Genomic DNA, 19,077 nt, shown 5'->3' on the forward strand with positions numbered 1-19,077 from the left:
GGATGGGTTCCAGAAGCCGGTGTTCCACCAGGACCAGCAAGGAGAGCCTGCACCCCAAGCTCTGTATACCTCTAGATATAAGGAAACAGTGGGAATCAGTAGGCAGGGCTAGGGTCACCATCAATGTGCCCCAGGAAGACCATCAAACCAAGCAGAGTCCAAATTCTGGGGAAAGCATTTTATTTGTTAATACAAGAATAGAAATTCTGCAATAAATATCATCTAATAAATAACATCTCCAAATAAATAAATATTAATACAACAAACTTAGAGTCATGAGTGGGTGGGGCTGGGGAATAGGGCCTGGGGGAGCCATCCCCCTCACCCCACAATGCTACCGCAATGTAAACTTTCAGGAAACCCTGTGGCTGTGGCTGTGGCTGCCCTCCCCAGCCCAGGCAACCACAGATACCCTGGGAAAGGGGGCAGAGAGGAGGCACTGAGATGCCGGCAAGAAAATTCAAGGCGAGGTCCTGATGCTCAACATGGCTTTTGTTTTCTGCTTGTGCCACCAATTGCCTTGGCAACTGCTGGGTCTGGTCTGCCCGTGCCCTTCTCTCTTAGTATTCCATCCTCTGGTTTCTAGGCCATCTCCGGCACAGACCCTACCCCTCCACTCTATCACACCCTTCTTTAGACTGGTTACCTTGTTTCCTGAACTGGATATGTAATTATTGGGGTAGGGGAGCAACACCCATCCAAGGAAAGGGAGGGAAGCCAAGGGGCTTTACCCCAGAAAGGCACATGCAACAGTGGCCCCACCCATGCCCTCCAGGTGTGTTTCTGCAAGTGCCACATGAGGAACTGAGTGGGCACTGGCAAGTGTTGAGCGGAAAGCAGGAGGCAGGAGCACCTTTATACCCACCTGAGCCATTCGTGACTCCCTCAAGTCTTAACTCCATGGGAATAGGATGATGCCCACTTAACCTTTTCTCCAGACCCTAGGACTCTAGGAGCTAGTGAGGGGACAGGGCTTATTGAGTTATACTCCCCATCCAAGGCAGAGGAGGATAGAGTTCCCACTGTCTGTTTCCTGGCTCAACAAATGTTGGTATACAGGTTTTTTTCACCCCAGAATAGAAGCACAGCTGACTGGGGTAGGGGGTTGGGGACAGTTAAGGGTCAGAGATCTCAGAGATCAGAAGCCATGGGCCTCCAAGTGCAGGGTGACTGAAGCTGCTGGAGGTTGCATCTTCTTCTTAAGCCGGTTGAAGTCCTTGGCTGAACGCCACAGCCAGGTCTGCAGCTCCTTCAGCAGCCAGAAGTCATCCATCTTCTGGAGGAAGTCACTGTGGGCAGGGCCAGGGGCCCAGGCTGGCTCAGTCCCTGGCAGAGGCTGGGGCAGTGGGTAACCAAGAGCTGCCATGACACCTGCAATGCTGCCCAGCAGGCCCTGGAGACTGGTACAGAAATGGGCCAGGCTGCGTCGTAGTTCTGCTGTGGCAGCTTGACGGTTGAGGCCACGCAAGTAACACAGGAGGTGGCTGTAGGCCTCATAGTTCTGGGTCAGCCGCAGTTTGTCATTGAGGCTTCGCCACACTTCCAAGTTGACAGTGGCCCTGGGCAGGGTTTCTGCCCCCAACCGAGGAGGATTGAAGTCAGGCTCATTGAAAGGGGGCCCCAGGTAGTTCAGCTGTGAAAAGGAGAGGGCGGTGGGGAGGGAGGAGAGCAGAGCTGCCAGTCTGCCACCAGAGAGACACCTCCTCCCAAACATGGTGGCCTCTGTTCAGAGACCTCCTGAGTTTTTCCAGCAAGTGTGTCATTTGCATAGAGGTGACAGGTGAAACAGTGGGGAGCTCTCTCTCGCAAGGAGAGGTGTAGAAAGGGAAAACCACAAAGGAGCTGCTCAGGAAGGACTTGCTGATTGGCTGGGCACCACAGGGCAGGGCAGAGAAGAAGACCCCAGGAGCCTGGAGAGGTAGAAGGTGGCCTCTGAGAGTGCAGGCCAGGGAAGAGCTCGGGAAGACAGCAGAGCTCCACAGGGCAATTGCAGAACATGAGAGTGAACCGCAGAAAATGCTGTTGGGTTTGGGGAGAAGATGACTGATGACCTGGGAGAGACAGTTGCTGTGGCCTGGAAGCCAGATTGCAGGGGGTTAAGAAATGAGTGGGTGGAGAGGAAGTGGAGGCAGAGGGTGTAGACGACTCCTTCAAGAAATTTGGCAGAGGAAGTCAGGAGAGAAACAGTCGGGAATTAGAGAGGGTAGCAGACTCAAGCAGAGGTTTTCTGCACAGGGAAAGCAGCCAGAGGAGAGTCTGTATCAAAGGCCGAAGGGGTCTGGTGGTACCAAAACTCCTGTTCAACAGGCCCAGTTCCTCAAGCAAAAGAGACAAGGGATAGTAGGCTACTCACCAACACCCCAGAGAAGAGGATTCAGATGATAGATAGGAGCAGAGCTGTAAAAGGAAGAAACTGAGGACATGTCAAGAGGGGACAGGAGGAAGGGCATGCAAGGCAGAACAGTATAGGAAGAGGGCAAAGCCCTTGCCAATGCCTCAGGGGAACGGCCGGCCGGCCGGAGGCCCAGGGAAGGGGATGTGTGAGATGTTCAGCTGGGAGGGAAGGAAAGAGGGGCGAGGCCGGGGATAGGCAAGGGCCCAGGGGGAGGTTCACACGCTGACAAGCACAGAGACAAACTAATTTCCTCGGTGTATCCTGGGGCTGCAGCCAGCTCCCCCGCCACCCTCCTCCCTCTTTCTTCCCTGGCTCAGGAGTAGGGTCTGGGATGTGGAAGAGGAACTCGGGAAGAGGGGGCCTGTTCCCCATGGTCCTCAGTGCCTCCTATCCTCTTCCCTTCTCTCCTGGGCTCTATGAACCTCTCTGGACTATCCTCAAACTCTTATGATATAGCCACCCTCCATACCCTGAACCCCTTGCTGTGACTGCCCTGGATTCCTTGTAGACCCCTCCTCCGAGCCCCCCCCCCCAAGAGGCCTGAGAGGATGGGAGAGGCAGAGGGAGGCCCATGAGTCTAGAACAGCAGGGCCCCAGGTCTGGGGGTAGAGTCAAGCTGGAACACAAGCATAGAAGGTGGGGCCCCTCCATCCCCACCCAGCCCCGCCCTTGCAAGAGACACCACAACATGGTGTAAACAGAGGAGACTTCCCCAGCCCCCAGGGGGAGGCAGGCAGCTGGGCTGGCAGCCAGTGGGGCAATGGGCCAAGGCGGGTTCGAGGCCTGCCCACATGCCTAGTCCTGGGGCCAGGATGGGGGGGGCACCTGAGAGGGAAGGGTAGGAGATAGGCCAGATGGAGAAACTGTGTGGACCCAAAGGGCCTCTCATGACACCATCATTCACCAGGACCCTTGCACCATGCTCTCTCTTCCCGAAAGCCTCTGCTCCCTCTTTACCCAGTGCCCAAAGTAAATGGGATACTCACATAGGTCCCAGCCAAGCTGCGGAGTTGGTGCTCCAGGTAGCGGGTGAGGTCATAAGTTTTCTGAATGGAGGGGCCAGGCCCTGGATCTCCTGTGCGATTAAGAGCTGGCACTGCAGGGAGGTGCCACAGCACCGTGCATAGGCAAGCTAACATCCCCCACGAGTCCCCTGTGGACAGGATGGGCAAGAAGTATGAGGGTGGGCCCAGGACCAAGTGGGGAAACAGTTGGCAGCCCCTCAGGTGTCTGTCCCCACCTTGGGCTAGGAAGGGGTGAGGGTGAGAGATCAGATGGGAGGTGGAGGGGATGGGGGAAGGGAAAGACTTCTGGTCCAAGAGTGTATGTGGAGGTATGTGTGCAAGGACGAAGTCCTGACATTTGTGTCTATCAGTATATACTTGACTGCATCTGTCAGCTGACAGTCTTTGGCATGTATGTCACTATATGTGCCAAAATAGTGAGCATGTGTGTACTCAGAGGGGCAGGCCAGGCTATAGGGACTTTATGTCGATATGTTGGAATAACAATGGTGTTCCAGCCTCTTCTCCATGTCTCCTAGTCCCACTGCAGCAGGCACTGAGAGATGGGAATATGGCATATGTTAACTCTGGCAAGCTGTGAGCAGTGAGCCCTGTGGAAGAGTGAGGAGCCATGGGAGGCAGGAGTAGGGTTCCACAGCCAAGGTCATGCTGAAGGGTCCAAGACAGTTTTTGGAGTGAGAAGTGGTGGGCATATACTAGGATACAGTTCCTGGGTGTGATAAGGGTCTGCTGGAATTATTTGAAGGGGATGTAGCATTCATCCTATTAGCAATGTAGAAGTTTGATTAAACCCCCCCCCCTTTTTTCCTGTAGTGTTAGGACATGTACACGCAGGCAAGTGCTACACCACTGAATTATAGACCCAGCTCTTATCTATTTTCTGAGACAGGGTCTCCCTAAGTTGTCCAAGCTACTTGTGAATTTACAGTCTTTCTGCCTCAGCCTCCTGAGTAGCTGGGATTATAGGCCTGTACTAACAGGCCCTGCCCATGTCTGCCCTATCTTTATCTGAGGTGTTGGAGGGGGAACATCAAGGGGAAAGATGTGAGTTTAAAGAGGCAGCTGACCCACAGAAGACAATGGATGGTTTGATTATCCCAGAAACCAGGAGTTGAGGCTGGGAGAAGGTACCAAGTCAGGTGGGAAACACTTTTCTAACGGGTTTTTTAGGTAAGGTCCAAGATCAAAATAAATGCCAATCTGGGCTTGGATAGGGTAGGAATATAATTAGCCATGGGCTAGGTTAGGCTTAAGGACTAGGTTAGTCTTAACATGAATTTAGACTTGGGATTTGGTTGAGTGAGTGTGGTTGAGATTTGAGTCCAGGAGGACTATGTGGTTAGGTTTGGGCAGGCAGAAGGTTAGTTAACACTAAGATCTGTGAATTTGTTGCTTTACACGTCAGATAGAATGGTGTTTGGCATGTCACAAAAAGCAGGGCTAGTTTGGGTTTTAAGCTTGGATAGGTATGAGGTCAAGTTGTTTTTTTACTCTAGTTTACATTTTATACGTCCAGAGTTTTCAGTAATGACACGTTTCTTAGAAGCAAGTAGATAGGCTTAACAACCTGACTGTATTCAGACTCAGGACAGGGCTTGGAGTTAAGAAGGCATGAAGACTAGATTAAGGTTAGAGTCTGTCATTATGCTAAGTCTTTAAAAGTCACTATCCAGGCTGTGACTGTAGAGATGGCTCAGAGGTTGAGAGTACTGGTTGCTCTTCCAGAGGTCCTGAGTTCAATCAATTCCTAGCACCCACATGGTGGCTCACAACCATCTATAATGAGATCGAGTGCCCTTTTCTGGGTAGAACATTGCATACATAGTGACTTACTATCTGGGACTGTAGAATACAGGAGGCAGCTGAGACTTTTGCTGTGGCACAGGTACTCAGTACAGATGCTCGGGTGCTTTGCAGGTGGAGCATGGGAAGAGTGGTTATCCCATCACAGGGACCTTGTCTTTGGAATGAAAGGACCTTAGCTTGTGTGTGTGTGTGTGTGTGCGCGCGCGCGCGCACACAATGCTCATGAGCATGTCTGCATATGTATGTGTGCAAGTTCACATGTTTTCAAACAGCAGGATTAGACAATTAACTGCTCCATGGGCAAACACTCCACTGTCCTCTCTCCTTTCTTGGTTCTTTCCATCCCTAGTTCTTACCTAACTCTTGTTTTCCTTTCTATTCCCTGATTATTGAATCCCCAAATATGTCCAAGTTCTCCTCTTCTGTACCAAGCCCTGGGCATCTGGCTAAGTCCCCTGTAGGATCCTGTGGGTATCATATAGGGTTAGTTTTAGAGACTAGAACCATGATGAGTTTAGCAGTGGCCCTTCCAGCCTCGAAACAGCTTTTAGGATAAAGTATGATTTTGCTGGAAGTTAGTGGCATTGCCAAAGTTCTGCCAAAGCATAAACTGGAGGTTTGGCTAACCTCTTCACCCCACCCTGCCAGAGGCAGCCCTGTCATCCGGAATCCTGGACTAGGCTCTGTCTGTCCCATATCAGGAGGTATAGTCAGGAGCCCAGCCTGAAGCTTGTTTCCCCCTCCCTTTCTGGGCCCTGTGGGACATCCCTGGGGAGAATAGCTCCTTACACAGGGACAACAGGGGGAGAAGAAGCCTTTGGATAAACAAAAGCTAAGTCATCTGGGCAGAAAAACGGCTCGTGAAATTAACCAGACGAGGCCGGTGTTTCCAGGAATATTTCAGTTCTGAGGTAACTGTATCACTGCAGGCTGGGGGGTGGGAGGACATGGGAGAGCAGAAGGAGCCTACTGACCAGTCCTGGAGAGAAGCAGAAAGAAGCAGGAGTCATAGGACTCAGAGTGGAGTCCAGCAGAGGAGGAAGGTGAAGTACAGGACTCTGCTGTTCTATGACTGCTCTGATCTTGGGCAAGATGTGCCTTTACTTCAGGCAGCCAAGCTGGAAGGCCTGGACAGAGAACACCTGAGCTTAGTGTGAGCACTGAGCCAGGGGCTCCCAGTGCCCAGGGGAAGGCTTGGTAGAGCCCAGCTCTCTGTTTCCTTCTCTAGCTCATGGTATGCAGGTGGACCCCACCATCAGGCTGCATCCCAGCCCCCTCCCCCAGCCCTGGTCCCCAGCCCCAGCCCTGCCTCTGGCTGCTGCCCACTGATTGTTTACATCCCCTTCTCCTTGTGTTTATAAATCCGGCTGAGCACGTGAGGAGCTAATGAGTGCAGCTCACGTTTCCTGCTGCAGCACCCCTACACTCCCCATCCTGGCCCCTGCCAGGGCTAGCCCCTAATTCTATCCAGATCCCTGGGCCCTGGGAAACAAGCCCCCCTCATGCACACAAGCACACACACTGCCTTAGCCCCATCAAGCCCAAGGGCCACCCCCACATGCTACACAGGCAGGCCTTTAGCCAACCTCCCCTTAGCTCCTGGCCCATCTCATAGGCTGACCACCCTCAGTGAGGGTGGGGGGCTTGCAGTGCAGATGTCCAGGGTTGATGGGGGAGACTGCACCTGGGACTAGGGGATAACAGCTGTTAAGTCCTAGAGTTAGGTCCAGAAGTCCTATAGGCTAGGCTGAATATGGGAGCCAGAGGAAAGGTCCTGCCCTCAATCCAGACCAGAACCAGCATCTGGGTGACCTTGGAGAAGTCCACCGAGGGGTGCTGGAGGGAGTAGCCTAAGAAGGGGTGTGAGATCCAGGGGTCCTACCCAGAGAAAGGCCCTTCGATCCTCAAGACTGGCTGCCCCCTTCTATTTTTTCCTTCCTTTGCTTCTGCTTTCTCTGGTTCCCTTCCCCCAAGGCTGCTGAGGAGTGGGAACATTCGTGGGAAGGTGGGCCTGGAAATCAGGAGACCTAACTTTGCCATGAACCCATCTGGTGACAGTGGGCTTCCATAAGGAGACTGCACTGTGCTTGCTAAAGTTCTTCCCAGCTGAATCATGTGGGGCTTCAACTCTGTGTCCTTTCCAACATTCCCATCTTTTTTCATCCTCTTCCTTTCTAGTTCAAAATATAGAAGAAACCAGGGTCAGAGAAAGAAGCAGAAGGCAAGGCAAATCAGACCTTGTGAAGTCAGTCCAGGAGTTGCGCTTGGGCTGAGGGAAAAGCTGCTCGGATGTGCCACAAGAGGGCTCATGAAGTACTCGGGGAGATGAGAGTGAAGCCCATAGCCATAGGCTGAGCAGCCCACTGAGGCCAGAAGCCGCCGAAAAAGAAATGAAGGAAATGGTTCAGAGCAAGCGTGTGGGTGAACTGGAAATGGTGTGGTCAAGAGGGTGTGGGAGGGGCTGCAGAGTACAGCAGCCAGGGTGTGAACAGGCAGGTGGGATTATGGGGAAGAATGTGAAGTGTCAGTAATCAGAAGCTAGTGTGCAGGGTGGCCTGCAGAAGTGTGAATTGGACACTTCAATGTGCTGCCCGGAGGCCCATTACTCCACTCAGCAGACACTTCTGGAGCTACCCAGCGACAGTGGCTGCCATTTCTAGTTGTTCCTCCTTTACCTTTGAAGTGTGGCTCCAGGACACTAGAGCTAGAGGGGCGTGCCTTGTCTATTAGGTAAATAAGAACTTGTAGGGGTGGGGGGCACGACAACGGACGAACGGTATAGCAGTGTGTACTGGGTTGAGATGGACGTCTGTCAGAGAAAATGAACGTCAGAGATTTCCCTAGGTCAGATTCCAGGGGAGAGAGGTGCGCCTGATGTTCCCCACCTCTATCTAGTCTTTCTCGAAGAATCAGTCTGCCGCTACCATGCTTCCACTGTCTGCCCTCCTTCCTCTTTGGCAGGTTCTTCCTGCCCCTGGGCTCTGGAGAAGAGAGATTGCGGGTCTCCCAGAGGGAAGCCTCCTGCAACCCAGTGTAATAAGGTAGGTGAGAACATGGGTGTGGGGACTTTGGAGAAGCTGCGCGGACTTTGCTTGAGGGGCTCAGCCCCGAGAACTGCAGCGGTGGGAGTTGGCAGTTCGCTGGCCCTACATCCTCGACCATGACCTCTCGATCCTGGACCCCTCCCGGCGGCGGTGGCGCCTTCCCCTTGTGTGGCCCCGGCGCCCCCGGCCCCGCCCCCCCCCGTCCGCTTCTTCCCAGCGGCGGCGGGGGCGGAGGCGGGGTCCGGGCGCCGGGCTTCGGCTGAGCCGCTGCCCGCTCCGACGCGTCCACTCCCTGCCCTGCCCGCCCTCCTGCAACGGGCTGCCCTGCCAAGCAGCCGCTCGAAGGGCTGCCGGCAGGTTTCGGCATTCTCGGGCCGCTGACGGACTTTTTCCTGCTGGGTCCGGCCGGGCTGCGTCTCCCCCCCAACCCCCTCCCGCAGTAATCACTCCCAGGCCACCGCGGGCTCGGAGCCCCGGCCGCTGCGCCGCCCCTACCTGCCGCCGGCTCCTGGGCGGTGGGCAGCATGGAGGGCTCCGGCCACGCCACGCGCAGCGTAGTAGCCAGGAGTCCCGCGGCCCGGCCGCCCGGCCCAGCCAGGCTCGCTCTGCCCTCCGCCCTCCTCTCGTGCACCCTCCTCCCCTCCCCGCCGGCCGAGGAAAGAGTTCGGCGCGGCCCGAGGTGTCGGCCTCCCCTCGCCTCCCGCTGCTCGGCCGCCCGCTCCCCCTCTGTCTCCCTCTCTCTCTCTTCCTCTCCTGGCCCCCTCCTCCCTCGCGCCGCGTCCCGTCCCCCCACCCACCCCCGCACCCTCGCTGCCCGCCTCGGAGTCGCTCGCCCCGACTCTGGCGCGGGGCTCTGTGTCCTCGGGTTCTCTGGGACCCCGTCTCGCTGTGGCTCCAGGTGGCCGCCTGTCCAGGTCTGAGGGTTGTCCAGGCTCCCTGCCGCGCTCTCGGCCATCTCCCGGCTCCGCCAAGCGGACTCCAGGAATGCCGCGTCCCCACCCGGCCCCTCTCGAGGGCGCCCGGCTGTACCTCCCCAGCCCGAGCTCTGCTCCCCGGCCGGGCCCCGGCGTGAGGCTCCGGGGGTGGAGAGGAGGACGGGAACCGGATCTCACTGCTGCTGGGCGGGGGCGGAGGCCGAGGCCTCGGACGCCTGGCTCCTACCTGCTCGGAGGTCCATGGGGCTGGGGGCCGGGCCGGCCGGGCGCGGCTCCTCTCCCAGAGGCTGGCGGAGTGGGAGGGCGAGCCGCGGCTCCGGCGAAGCTTTAATAATCCCATCCGCCAGGCCCACTCGCAGGTTTTTTTCTCTCGGTTTCGCATTTTTTTTTCGGTGTGGGACATTCTGCAAACTTTTTTTTTTCTGACGTGTAAAGCTGTAACCACAAATTGTAGCAGCCCTCCCCGGGGTGGGGGGGAGAGGGGGGAGGAGGGAAGGGAGGGCTTCTGGGGCTCCTCTCCCTCCCACAACACTGAGGGGGGGTGAGGTGAGGCAAGGCTGCGACGGTACCACCCTAGGCCTCCTGGGGGAGGGGGCAGGGAGGGCATCGTCTCTCTGCAAACTCTTGAGAACTTGGAGAGGGAGCTGGCCTTGGTGTGGGCTTCTTCCTTGGTGTGGCCAGGGCATACTGGCCTCCTTCTCTCTGGTCTCTGCTGGGTTTAGGGTCCCTGTGCCCACCCTACCTCTGCTTCTTCATTTCTAACCTTCCCTCCCCCTCCCACTTGAGTAAATGCAATGACACATTCTCTCAAATGCCAGCAAACTGGCCTCCCAGCAAGTGATGGTGTTTTTCCTGCTGCCCTTTGTCTGGGCTGACCGCCCCCCTTGCCTATTGTCCCACTCCTTGTGCTTGTTCCATTTCCAAAAGCTAGAGCAAAGTGAGGCGCCAGCGGCTGGGGCAGGTGACTGGCCAGCTCATAATGCCCCCCTGAGGAGGAGAGAGGGCACCAGGGCCCTGCTTCTCCCTCAAGTTCACAAGGGTTTTCATTCTTCCCAGTGACCAGGGAGAGTGCACATGGGTGGGGGATTTGTAATTCATTAATCAGCACAAGGCACCGGACCAGTTTCAACACCAGAGGCTTCACGGGTGACTCAGCGGGAACGCGCAGATTCAAGGCCATGAACAGACCAGACCCAGCATCCCGTTTGTGAAATGCTTCCCCATCGAGACATTTGGCATCCTCTTCCCTTTGGGGTTTTGGGTTGTTGGTTTTTCCGGTGGTGAGGTAGGGGTGGTTTGGCAATGAACACTCTCCCTCCTTCCCCTCAGGCCTGGGTTGGGACTTGCTGAGTGGGAGACCTAGGGGACCCATAAGCCTAGACCCTCCCAAGAGGGTCTCCCTTCCTCCCCCTTCCTCCCTCTCCAAAGGGCTGCCAGGGAGAGTGAGTGAGCAAGAGAGCTAGTGCAGAGGAAACAGCTGTCATCTGGGGCTTGGAGACAGCCCTACTTTGTGATTTTTCTTGGGGTACAGTCATTTGGTCCCCAAGTTTTGGGTGCTTGTTGAAGCATACCACCAATTAAGTCATTTGATAATAAGTTGCTGTGTTGTTTATCTGTAGTCTCAACAGGGACAGATACGGATGGCAGCCAGACCTAGAAGGTGATGCCTGTCTCTGGAGTGGCATGAGACCTTCACCCCCACTTCTGCTGGTGCCCCTGGGAAGGAGGGCACTCTGCCAGTCTAGAATAGCCCCCCTGGCTGGCCTGTGGGTCAGAGTAGGCATCAGTCATGGCCAGTGCTGGTTTCCCAGGGCAGCGTTTCCCTTTGCTGCACTGGAGAACTGAGGTGGGGGGGTGGGGGGGTGGGGAAGAAGTTTGTTTTCAATTACCTCACTGGAGTGGGACAGACTTTGTTGTTGGGTTGTTTCTTTCTATTTTTTTCCCTCTCTCCTTTCCTTTCTCTCTCCCTCACCCCCCTCTTTTTTTTTTCCTGAACAAGAAGAAAAAGCTAAGAATGGAGAGCTGGTCTGGGGTGGGGGCAGGGGACTCCAGAGCATCAGTAGCTGCTCTGATGAAAAGTGCCTTGGAGGGGCCCTTATGAAAAGTGCTCAGGCCTCCCTCCCCCACCTCCTCCCCACCCCCCACCAGCCAGGGCTCTGGAGTTTCAATGACATTCTTGGCCCAATGAGCCTAACCATCTCTTGATGTTCATGCCAAGGTCAAGAAGGCAGATACCCATAGTAACTGACCCAGAGTGGCCCAGGAGGTTCCCCCTAGCATCCACTACCTCTTCTGAGGGAGGGGGCAAGGAAGGAAGGGGAGCAGCTTGAAAGCCCAGCTTGGGCTGTGCAGCTCCATAGCTCGCCCCTGGTGGAAAGGCTTTGCAGACAATGTGGTTTGGATTTGGCTGAGCCCCCTCAGCACCTTATAAAGCACCTTGCTGAGTCAGGGGGAAAGCAGCCTCAGTGAAGAGAGAAGGAAGAGGGTTGAGAAAGTGAAGAAAGGAGGGCTGAGGGGGAGAGAAAAGGAGGGATAAAGGAGAAGGGACCTGGGAAAGGGGAGAGGAGTCACCGAGAGGCGAATGGGTTGGAGTGAGAATGGGGAGAGCTGTGGTTGGGAAGAGAAGGGGAAGGCACTGGATCAAGAGCAGTAGCCTTTCATGAAGCTGGGGAGAGAGTTCTACAGGTTACTCCACCCAGCCACAGCAAGGCATCTCCAGGGCACTGACTTGCAAGAGCCATGGGCAGTTCTTCCTAGCAGATACAGACCAGAGGGGAGCAGGACAACAGGGTTGTTCATACTTGGCTCCTGGGGCTTCCCCGCTTTGATTTTTAATGTAGTGACCCCACATTTTAAGAAAATCAGATTCTTCCTTAGCCCCATGTCTGGACTTGCCTTTCTGCCCTCTCCCCTCACCTAGTGGGGGCCACCCCCTAACTCCTGCAGTGCCAAAGGGAAAATCAACTCCATCTCCAAGCTGCCGGTGCCCCTCTGCCATGTCTGGGCAAAGGCAGCAAGCTAGAAGCTGCCAGTTGGGGTGGGGTGGGGGCTGGAGGAAAGGCTTTGCCTTCTGCCAAATCCCCAATAGGGGTGGGCTGCTGGGGGAGAAGGAAAAAAGGAAAGTGAATCAGGAGAGCCCCCCCCCCCAGGGTTTCTGTGGATCAGGGTGGGGCAGGACAGGTGCTGTCTTCTGGTTCCCAGCTGAAAGCTAGTGAAGCTCCTGAGTTCTCCTTACCTTTGGTGGCTCTCAGAACCTGGTAGGGGGCCCTTCCAACTCCAGCATTCTGGGAGTGTGAGAGGGTAGAGTAGAGGCTGGAGGAGAAATCAGACTCTTCCTCCTAGCTCCAGATAAGCATCCTCCAGAAGAGAGAACCATCCTCTTTGTCCTGTGGGATCCTTTAAGGGTGCTTTCTCAGCTTCCTCTGGGGTGCTTGGTCTTGTAACAGAAAAGGAAATCCCAACATTGCCTTCAAGAATTTCAGTTTGGGAGCACTTACTAAATGCTAGCTAAATGGTCACTAGCCACAGTGGTAGGAACAGCTTTCAGGGTCTCAGGAAGTTGAGAGGAGAGCTTAAGGAGGTCTACTGGGCACCAACCACACAGCTCCCAGCAGCAGCAGGCAGGGTGGAGAGTGAGGCTAGGACAGGCTACTTGAGTTCCAACTGGCCAGTGTACACATAAGGAGGTTTGACCACCTCTACCCTCCTCTCTCCTGGATGTTAATTCAGTGGGTTAGTGGTTGATTGAGATGCTAGTTTGCCACCTGAGCTTCTAGATAGCAGGCCAGAGGTGGTAGACCCAAGAAGCGTGATGAGTGAGGGACAGCGCTGGCAACAGACTGCCCTCAGGGACTGGCCAACCCTCCTTCATTGCCCTCTCTTTCCTCTTTTGGCTTGTAACTGTCATGGGAGGGAGCTTTCCAGGTACCCCAAAATACTAAGTCTGGCAAGGCTGTTGGCACTGAAGGGATCCTGGCCCAAGGAGGTTCCAATTCTTGAACTAGAGAAACCTCTAATCTGGTCTCCTCTTGACAGGTGATCAAAAAGGGCTTGGACAAGCCCATAGAGGGTGTAGAGACATTTTCTAATTCATTTGTCACCAGACATTACCCGAGGGCCTCCTCTATGGTTGCTAGAGAAAAAGAGAGGAGCCTTGAGGGGCTGTGGGATGGAAGGATAGAGACTGACCTATGTATAGGTGGGAAAGGCAGGAGCCACCAAGTGACTTCTTAGCCTGGGGCCAGGCCAGTAATTTTCCTTCCTCTCCCCTTCCTCCCCTTCTTTTGTTTTGCTTTTTGTTTGCTTGTATGTTTTCCTCTGGCTATCCTGAAACTCACTCTGTAGACCAGGCTAGCCTCCAGCTCACATAGATCTACCCACCTCTGCTTAAGGAGTGCTGGGTGTGCCACCACCACCCAGCTTTCTGTTTTGTTTCTTGAGACATAGTTTCTCTGTGTAGCCCTGCTGTCTCTGGAATGCAGAAATCCAGATCCACCTGCCTCTGCCTCCAATGCTAATTCTTCTTTTATTGGGGGTTATTTGGCTTAAACATTATAATAGCTTTTTAAACCCCCCCCAAAGCAGTAGTCCTCTTAAGGTTCATTTTTGTCTATTTCATCATAACTTTGCAAGAAGCCCATGAGACAGGTGCTGTCCTTTTCCTGTTCTTAAGTGAGGAAGCAGATAATTAGCTGATAAAGTCACTCCATCATACTACACTAGACTGAAGGATAGAGCAGGCATGGGAACACAGCATTGTCTGACCTCAGGGACCAGGTCCTTTTGACTGCACCGTGCAGGTACCAATCTGGGGGCTGCCTTGAGAGGAGGATTCAAAAGAGAAGAGACAGTTTGAGAGCAGGTTTGGTGTTGCAAAAGTTTTGAGTCCCTGGCTATGAGGCCTGTAGCTATGGGCACTCAAGATGCCTCTTGAGACCTGTAGAAAATATTTTAGTACCGGAGGATTCCTGGCCCCTCTACCACTGACATGCACTGTAAGATAGGCCATGTGGCTTAGCATCACTTTCCTGTGTCCAAGGGAGGCCAGATCCTAAGAGCACCAGAAACCTCTGCTAGATTCTGGATTCCAATAATGGGGAGTTTGGAGCCACACAATAAGCATTGAAGTTTGAGTTAGAAGACATCCACCAAAGCAGCCAGACATGGGCTTCCCTCTACCCTGATCCACAAAGTAAGTCCCTAGATAGATTCAGGGGCCCAACCCCAGACACCCTTTGGGAGTGTTCTGCAGTGTAGTGAAGAGGGAAGGAGGATGCTGAGGATAAGAGATGAAGAGAGTAGGCACTTTCCCCGTCCCTCCAGCACACTCCAGCCGAGAGGGCCCTGCCTCACCCTGAGCTGGCCCTGATGCCAGCGGAAACCCCAAGGGCAGAGGGCTCCTCTTACCTCAGCAACTTCCCTGCCCTGCCCTGGCTCCCCCACCCATACCTGACCCAGCTCAGGCCTCCCCAAAGGACACCCCACCCTCCTTCCCCTGTGAGGCTGGATGGAAGCTGAGAAGCACCAGCTATGTGGTTCTGTTGCTGTCTCTGCTCTCCCCCACCATGGCCTTTTCTGTCATCCAACAGGGTGTCTGGATGATGGGTGTGGGCAGAAGTCAGAGACAGAAGGGATACCCCCAGGTACTTGACTCCTCCTTTGCCTGCCAGGAGCTGTCCTTGCCATTCTCCCAGGATGTTCCATTGCCCTGGCCAACCCATGCCGCAGGCTCTGTGACTCTGTCTCCCCTGGCAGAGGAGTGGGGTTACCTCTCCCTGGGCTGGGAGATCCTTATCCTGCCCTGCTGAGTCACTGCTGGTTCCTCCCGCCCTCTTCCCTCCCTTCTCCCCACTATTCTCTTTTCAGACCTCTCCAGGCTGTCCAGACCAAGGGCTAGAGATAGCCCCATTCCCTGAGGCCATCGATGATGTGTTGATGGGTATGGGGGGGGGGGCTCAGTGGCAGAAGGAGAGGGAACATGTCCCTTCTCTCCTAAGTGACCTTGGGCAAGTCACTATCCCCTCTACTCCTAGGTGTCCTCTCCAAGACAGGAATGATGGTCATACGATAGTAGACCTTTCTTGTGTTCCTTAATAGAGTGTCTGCATGAATTTGTGTCTGAGTTAACTTGTCAGATTTGTTAAATAAACACATTAGGAACTGGGGTGGTGTTGTAGCTCAGTGGCAGAGTGCTTGCCTAGCATATATAAGGCTCTAAGTTGGATCCCCAGCACTGCAGACAAACAAGTAGCATCAACATCAAAGCGCTGAGAAGCACACAGTTCCTCCTAACACTAAGGAGGCAAAGGCAGACCCTTGTGAGTTCCCGGTCATCCGTTGCTAGCAAGATTCTGCCTCAGAACAAAACAATGATAAAGAAATAGGAACAAGGGTACATAGAGGGCTGTGGAGTTTGGAGACATCAGGAATGACTCCCCCAGAGGCCAGAACAATACATGGCAAACAGAAGAAGAGTAGTAGAGCTGGGAGGGCTGGTTCTCATGTCTGGGTTGTCCTGTTACCTCCCAAAGGTGTCCCAAAGCAGCTACTGTGTATGCCTCGATGTCTAATGTAGACCTAGAGACAACCTGCCTTCTAGGGCCATATGGAAAGGTGATTGTAATACTGACCAGTGATGTGGGCAGTTTGCTATGAGGCTCAATGCATCCCAGGACACTTAGAGCTGGCCCTTCCTCAACTTCTGACTCATAAGGAACTCGAGACATTTGTATGTATGTATGTATGTATGTATGTATGTATGTGTGTGTGTATGTGTGTGTCAGAAATTCCAGACTGGAATTTTCAATGGCTGAGCATGCATAAGGCCCTTAGTTCAATCCCCTGCACTAGAAGTAGAATGGAGACCCAGATCCATCAACTATAATTGACCCTGTCAACCTCAAAAATCCTCAGAGTTGTGGTGAGACTTGCATGAGAAAGTGAAGTAAAGGTTTTGCAAGTTGCTAAGCTCCAAGGAGAACCAAGAGACTTCTGGTCTCCCACCCATGTATGGAGCTACTGTTTACTTGAGCATTTACTATCTGCCTGGCAGCGTAAAAAAAAAAAAAAAAAATTCCCACAATCTTACACAATCCTCTTGAGGGATGTGCTATTGCAGTTGCCATCTTACCATGTGGAATTCAGGGCACAAATTGTACAACTTGCTCAAGATCATAGAGGCAGGTAACTTGGCTCCATAGCCACCCAGCTTTTAACCAGTGACCCCTTCCCCATTCTGCCCCTATGTCCCTGAAAGCCCCTTCCCATCTTCATGCCTACAAGCAAACCCTAGGAGAATACCTTTCCTGCCCCCTGTCATAAGGCTGGGCCCAAGACTAGCACCCACAGATGTATGTTTGACCCCAGTCAGGCCAGCCACCCTGGTCTTGCCCTGGGATCTGGGACTGGATGTGGTGTCTGTCTCCCTCTGCTGGTCCCATAGGGGACAGCCTGGCTGAACTGCTTTCCCCAAAGCTGGTTTGATTCCTTGTCTCCCCAGCAGTGGCTGGTGGGTGGTGGGGAAGTTGAGGAGACAGTTGGGGGGCTCAGGCCACACCCTGATGTGCAGAAACACCAGGATCACCTGCTGGGTTCCCTGTGACCAGAGTTTGTCTTTAACAAGACCACCAAGGGGTGGTCTTTAGGGAGGTCAGGTTGCCTTCCTGATGTCTGCCCAGGGGGCCCCCAAACAGCCTCTTTCCCCTCTAACTCATGAATGGAGCTGTCATCCATGGATTTATCTAAACCTTTTGTGAAGCTATTTATATTTCCAACCGGGACCACATCTTGGGCTAATGAGTTCCATCGGTATCCTCCCCTGCTGGGTGAAGCATGCTGCCTTTGATTTGTCCTAAACTTACCTCACTTGCACTCCAAGGGGGCCCTGTAACTCCAGCATGCCAGGTTTTGGTGAACAAGCTGAGCTTCCCCCTTCCCATCCCTCTGTGGGTTTAAAAAATTCCATTCCATCTCCCTTCCACTTCCAGCCACGCAGACTGAAAAGACCTGGTCCCTCATGTGTGCACCGTGTCTGTGTGTCTGGAGCATGGCCACATCTTTGTCTCGTGGGAGCCTTGGGCTTTTGAGAGCCATAAGCACTCCATTCTCCGTGCTCTGGAGGCTAAGGACCAGCGAAAGCCCAGAACTGAAGGGCTGCATGTGGTGGTTCAAAGCATTTGCTGCAGCAGCAGCCTGCTTTCTTAGCTGCTCTTAAGGATGATCCTTCCTTCTGCCCCGTCCAGAGCCTACAGAAGGTTTGCCAGCCTGTGGGCTCCACACCTTTCTCTATACTATTTCACTGGACTTTCCTCCAGAACTCCTGGGTGCTTCATCCTGTATCTAAACTGATGGTCTCTCTGTTGCCCTCTCTGATGCTTAGGCTATGGTAAGGATGGACTACACAGACAGTGTAGGTAGGACACCATCATCTTTGCAATAGCAGATTGGAAGAGCTATACACAGTAGCTCCTGGAAGGAGTGACCCTGAGTAACTTCAGTCCATGCATTAGAAACTTCAGACTTCAAGAACACCAGCCACATGCCCATTTTCACATAACTTGTGATGGAGCCATGATTCAGACCCAGGCAGGCCTGGTATCTAGACCTCATACCGTGTCTCAGCAGACAACCTTCAAGGCTTGCAAAGGTTCTGAATCTTTGCACTTCAGTTATTCAGCTTAAATGTATCAAACCAATGCTACCTGCCAAACATTGTTCTGATTGCTGGGACAAATGCCAGGAAACAAGAAAGCTTGGGCAGGACTTGGCAGTGGGGGCTGGCAGCACCTGGTGTGCCACACATTCATCACAAGCAGGTTAAGTGGCATTCTCCCTTCCTAGTGTCCCAACAATCAGAGCTACCCTGTCCAGTTGGTTATCGCAGAGTAAGTAGGCAAATGCCATATCTTGTATGTACAGCCTAGATCAAGACAAACCCAAGTGAACTCTAACTCCCCAAACTCCTTCGCTTTTCTGCTTTTTAATTACTCCAATCTAGCAAAACCCCTGGAGCACCCCTACCTGTGTCATCTATAATTAGGACTGCATAGGCCACACCATGGAGAGACAGAGCCTTCTTTTTTATGGCGGGGGTGTGGGGGTAATTGGGGGGGTTCGAGACAGGGTTTCTCTGTGGCTTTGGAGGCTGTCCTGGAACTAGTTCTTGTAGACCAGGCTGGTCTTGAGCTCACAGAGATCCACCTGCCTCTGCCTCCTGAGGGCTGGAATTAAAGGCGTGGACCACCACCACCACCACCACCACCACCACCACCACAGCAGCAGCAGCAGCAGCAGCAGCAGCAGCAGCAGCAGCCTGGCGAGACAGAGCCTTCTTGATATGATGGACCTGACTGTCTGACAGCATGTTCCTAGAGCCACAGATTCCTGGCCTTCTCCGAGGTGCAGTTTCACACTGGCTTAGATGAGCCTCTGTTCTTTGTCAGCTGTGTCCCCTTAGTTTCAGTCCCACTGCCAGAGCTTTGACTCTCACTGGTGCAGCTCACTTCCTCAGGGCTCCAGGCCATGGTCTTCTAGAAGAGGCTCTCCTCCATCAGTGTCCTTCTGTCCCATCCAGCCCCCACCCCCAGCACCTGTCATCCAAATACTCCTCCAAGAGCAGGGAGGAGTATTTGGATGTGCCATGCTTGGAAAATCACACCCAGTATGTGTTGAACTAGTGAATGGCTGAGTACCAAGTACCAGTTTTGGGTTTCCTATGATTCAGCCCTAACCAGCTTGGCGAGGAGTGTCAATAGAAGAGAAGGGATCCCTGAAGATAATGACTTTAAGGTTTGAAATGGTAACCACTGTCATCACTATCCCCAGATACATTGTGTTCACACAGATATACCTACTTGTAGGAAGTTTCCTCTAAT

General features: G+C 53.7%; 1 protein-coding gene and 1 long non-coding RNA gene across 4 annotated transcripts in view; one reads left to right on the plus strand and one right to left on the minus strand.

The window, feature by feature from the left end:
* The window catches only part of LOC103160214, a 47,480-nt gene extending 30,941 nt beyond the window's left edge, over positions 1 to 16,539 (plus strand). Inside the window, exon 4 of the long non-coding RNA XR_004769054.1 lies at positions 8,188 to 16,539. This is a non-coding gene — a long non-coding RNA (uncharacterized LOC103160214). The remainder of the gene's footprint in view (positions 1 to 8,187) is intronic.
* Clcf1 (cardiotrophin like cytokine factor 1) lies at positions 164 to 9,566 on the minus strand. Of its 3 annotated transcripts, none has more exons than XM_027408700.2 (3): positions 9,432 to 9,566; positions 3,382 to 3,548; positions 164 to 1,633 (listed from the first exon to the last, which is right to left on the minus strand). In XM_027408700.2, exons 1-3 carry the CDS (start codon positions 9,445 to 9,447, stop codon positions 1,139 to 1,141), a joined length of 678 nt encoding a protein of 225 aa, XP_027264501.1. In that variant the 5' UTR covers positions 9,448 to 9,566; the 3' UTR covers positions 164 to 1,138. The 3 variants fall into 3 exon arrangements, with proteins under 3 accessions (XP_027264501.1, XP_027264500.2, XP_027264502.1); XM_027408699.2 differs by lacking the exon at positions 9,432 to 9,566 and adding an exon at positions 8,112 to 8,655; XM_027408701.2 differs by lacking the exon at positions 9,432 to 9,566 and adding an exon at positions 5,254 to 6,509.
* Positions 16,540 to 19,077: the final 2,538 nt, after the last annotated feature.

The sequence above is a fragment of the Cricetulus griseus genome, chromosome 3 (assembly GCF_003668045.3).
Source record: "Cricetulus griseus strain 17A/GY chromosome 3, alternate assembly CriGri-PICRH-1.0, whole genome shotgun sequence".
Lineage (NCBI taxonomy): Eukaryota > Metazoa > Chordata > Mammalia > Rodentia > Cricetidae > Cricetulus > Cricetulus griseus.